Source organism: Triticum aestivum, chromosome 1B, assembly GCF_018294505.1.
Source record: "Triticum aestivum cultivar Chinese Spring chromosome 1B, IWGSC CS RefSeq v2.1, whole genome shotgun sequence".
NCBI classification, from domain to species: Eukaryota; Viridiplantae; Streptophyta; class Magnoliopsida; order Poales; family Poaceae; genus Triticum; species Triticum aestivum.
This window is the reverse complement of record NC_057795.1, coordinates 583,684,250-583,687,278: the sequence shown is the minus strand read 5'-3', so window position 1 is coordinate 583,687,278 and position 3,029 is coordinate 583,684,250. Positions and strand designations below refer to the sequence as shown.

At 58.7% G+C, this 3,029-nt stretch overlaps 1 protein-coding gene across 1 annotated transcript; it reads left to right on the top strand.

Moving 5' to 3' along the window:
• Positions 1 to 694: 694 nt before the first annotated feature.
• LOC123096101 (gibberellin 2-beta-dioxygenase 3) lies at positions 695 to 2,525 on the top strand. Its single transcript, XM_044517708.1, has 2 exons — positions 695 to 1,621; positions 1,736 to 2,525. Exons 1-2 carry the CDS (start codon positions 875 to 877, stop codon positions 2,009 to 2,011), a joined length of 1,023 nt encoding a protein of 340 aa, XP_044373643.1. The 5' UTR covers positions 695 to 874; the 3' UTR covers positions 2,012 to 2,525.
• Positions 2,526 to 3,029: the final 504 nt, after the last annotated feature.

Here is a 3,029-nt window from a genome sequence, read left to right as displayed (position 1 = left end):
CCGGTGCTCACATTTATCCTGCATTTATTTCAGGATTTCCAGCGATACACGTTTAGTGGGAGGATACGTTCCCGTCTGACTACGAGGTGAAAATCTTAAGATGGTGTGTCGGCTCAATCTCTCAGAGGTGCTCGTAAGGGTAGTGAGTGTGCCTTCATAGATGTGAGTGTATGCGTGTATATATGAGCTTGTGTTTCTGTACTGATGTTTAAAAAAACAAAGCTTCAAAACTTCGTATATGAGCACGAGTTGGAAAAGAAACACACAGGTGCGTACAGGAATACCGTCCGTCGGTCCATGCATGATTGAGCAGCGTAGCATCGGCCACAGCACCCATCACCCTCCTCATTCCCGGACCCCAGCGCACCGGCGGATGGCATCGGCACACGTCGCCCCTCCCGGCTAATCGCCACGCCCGGGATTCAGTTCGCGGCAACTCCGGGCTCACTCAATGCGGAAAAGGCAGTTGAGACAGGTCAGTCGATCGATGCGTGCACCCACACGACACGGGGTGAACAGCTCCTACCAACGTTGTCCATTCCCTCCCATTCGTTTCTCTACGCACATTCCCGCCGCGTACGTACGTCGCCGCCTCTCCGGCCCCCCGCGCGCCCACTGGCAACCGCCACTGCCACCTCGAGCCATCGGCGACCTCCTCCCCCCGCCACCACTATATATACGTACGCGCCATGAACGCCTTCCTCACTCCCCATCTCGCACTCGTGCGCCACCACAGCTCGAGCTCTCATCAGCAGTGCGCCACTGTTACAGCTGTTGTAGCTAGCTTGTACGGCCCTGCTTGTTTGGTTCACGGATTGGTCGCTCGCTCTGCTCTGCTTATTTGCTTGGCCCAGCTCTGCTCTGTTTCTTGGCAATGGTGGTCCTCGCGAAGCCGGCGGCTCTGGAGCAGATCACGCTGCTGAGGACGCCGGAGCCGTGGGAGAGCTTCTCGGGCATCCCGGCCGTGGACCTGTCCGGCCCCGACGCGGCGGCGGACGTGGTGCGCGCGTGCGAGCGGTTCGGGTTCTTCAGCGTCGTGAACCACGGCGTGCCGGCGGGCGTGGTGGACCGGCTGGAGGCCGAGGCCGTCCGGTTCTTCGCGTCCTCGCAGGCGGAGAAGGACGCGTCGGGCCCCGCCGACCCGTTCGGGTACGGCAGCAAGCGCATCGGGCGCAATGGCGACATGGGGTGGGTCGAGTACCTCCTCCTCGCCATCGAGCGCGACGCGCTCTCCAAGGCCTCCCCGGCGCCGACGTCCGCGCTGAGGGACGCGATCAACGCGTACGTGGGCGCCATGCGCGGGCTGGCGAGGACGGTGCTGGAGATGGTGGCGGAGGGGCTGGGCGTGTCGCCGCGGGGCGCGCTAGCGGACATGGTGACGGGCGACGTGGCGAGCGACCAGGTGTTCCGGTTGAACCACTACCCGCCGTGCCCGCTGCTGCAGGGGCTCCCGCCCAACTGCAGCGTCACCGGGTTCGGCGAGCACACGGACCCGCAGCTGGTGTCCATCCTGCACTCCAACGGCACGCCCGGGCTCCAGGTCGCGCTCCACGACGGGCGCTGGGTGTCCGTCCCGCCCAACCGTGACGCCTTCTTCGTCAACGTCGGCGACTCCCTCCAGGTACATTCATTCATTCATTCAGGCCCAACTCATGCACCGGTGGACGGACCGACGACGACCGGCGTACGGCGGCAGCAGGAACAATAATTAACCAATCGGTCGGGGTCGGTGCAGGTTCTGACGAATGGGAGGCTGAGGAGCGTGCGGCACCGGGTGGTGGCCGGTAACGGGCTCAAGTCCCGCGTGTCGATGATCTACTTCGGCGGGCCACCGCTGGCGCAGAGGATTGCACCGCTGCCGCAGCTGCTGGCGGGGACGCCCCTCTACAGGGAGTTCACATGGGGAGAATACAAGAAGGCGGCCTACCGCTCTCGCCTCGGCGACAACCGCCTGGCCCCCTTCGAGACGCCACTTGTCGCCATGGCACACGCCGACCACCACCGGTCCTAGCCAAGGACATACATCGCCGCGACATACTACCTTGGTAGCTTTCGTACGTGTCGACGTACGTACACAACGGGAGCTGCTGATTGCTCCGTCCATGCCGGCCTCCGTAGGCCGTGGCCCATGGGTGACCTGGCTGGATGTAGAGCTACGTACCTAAGGTTGGACCGGGAGCGTGGGCGTCCTGCCATCCTGCATGCCGTTGCCGCGGTGTCCGGTGCCGGTGGGCGCGGCGCTGGGGCGAACCTCGATCCTGCCGATCTGTTTGGTCAAATGTACAGTAGTAGTAGCACTAGGGATGGATCCATGAACCGAGCTTGCATTGGCCGGTTCACCGGCCGCTAACAGTTGACACGCGGTGAAAGTTTGGTATGTGTCGGAGCCTTTCCAACAGGTGTGGTCTGGTTACTAATGGCTTTGCTATATATGGGCGTAGTGCTCTGCTCTTGTGCTTGTCCTTTGCTGTGCTCTGCTTCATGTCTCCTTTGCTTTTGTTGCTTCCACTTATGGCCATGCCTGTTCGTCCGTGATTGGGCTGGGCGTATGACCGTGGTCCTTCTTTTGTAGTAACACTGTTCCGCTTTAACTCGCATCCGATCTGATATTTGCCTTTCGCGCCATGGAGTTCCACCGGGACCATTAATGTCTTTGAGAGTGTTTGTGATGGCACTATTGTTCTTCCGCAACAGTGATTACAAACGGCAGTATGTATCGCCTATAAATGCTTGAAGTCATTTTACGAAAAACATCTCCTATAAATACTTGTGAAATCGGTACTTAACTTGTATGTTTCCTTTCTTTTTTGCGGGGGAACTTGCATGCTTCCTTGACTCGTAATCTCACATTAACAAACAAAACTATTTTTGGTCTGGCCTTTGCGTAGTTAAGGTGCACACAGCCGTCATAAACATGTGGTCTCAAAAAAGCACGGCTACGTTGCCTGTCTATCATCGCTTTTTGAATGCTTTAATTTGGTAAAAGTTATGTATATCCTCCAAACCGCAAATTTTAACCATCAGATATC

Excerpts from the sequence above, each read along its gene's own strand:
- LOC123096101 (XM_044517708.1), top strand. The coding sequence starts at position 875 with ATGGTGGTCCTCGCGAAGCCGGCGGCTCTGGAGCAGATCACGCTGCTG. Across the intron at positions 1,622-1,735 it reads ACGTCGGCGACTCCCTCCAG|GTTCTGACGAATGGGAGGCT; the intron begins GTACATTCATTC and ends GGGTCGGTGCAG.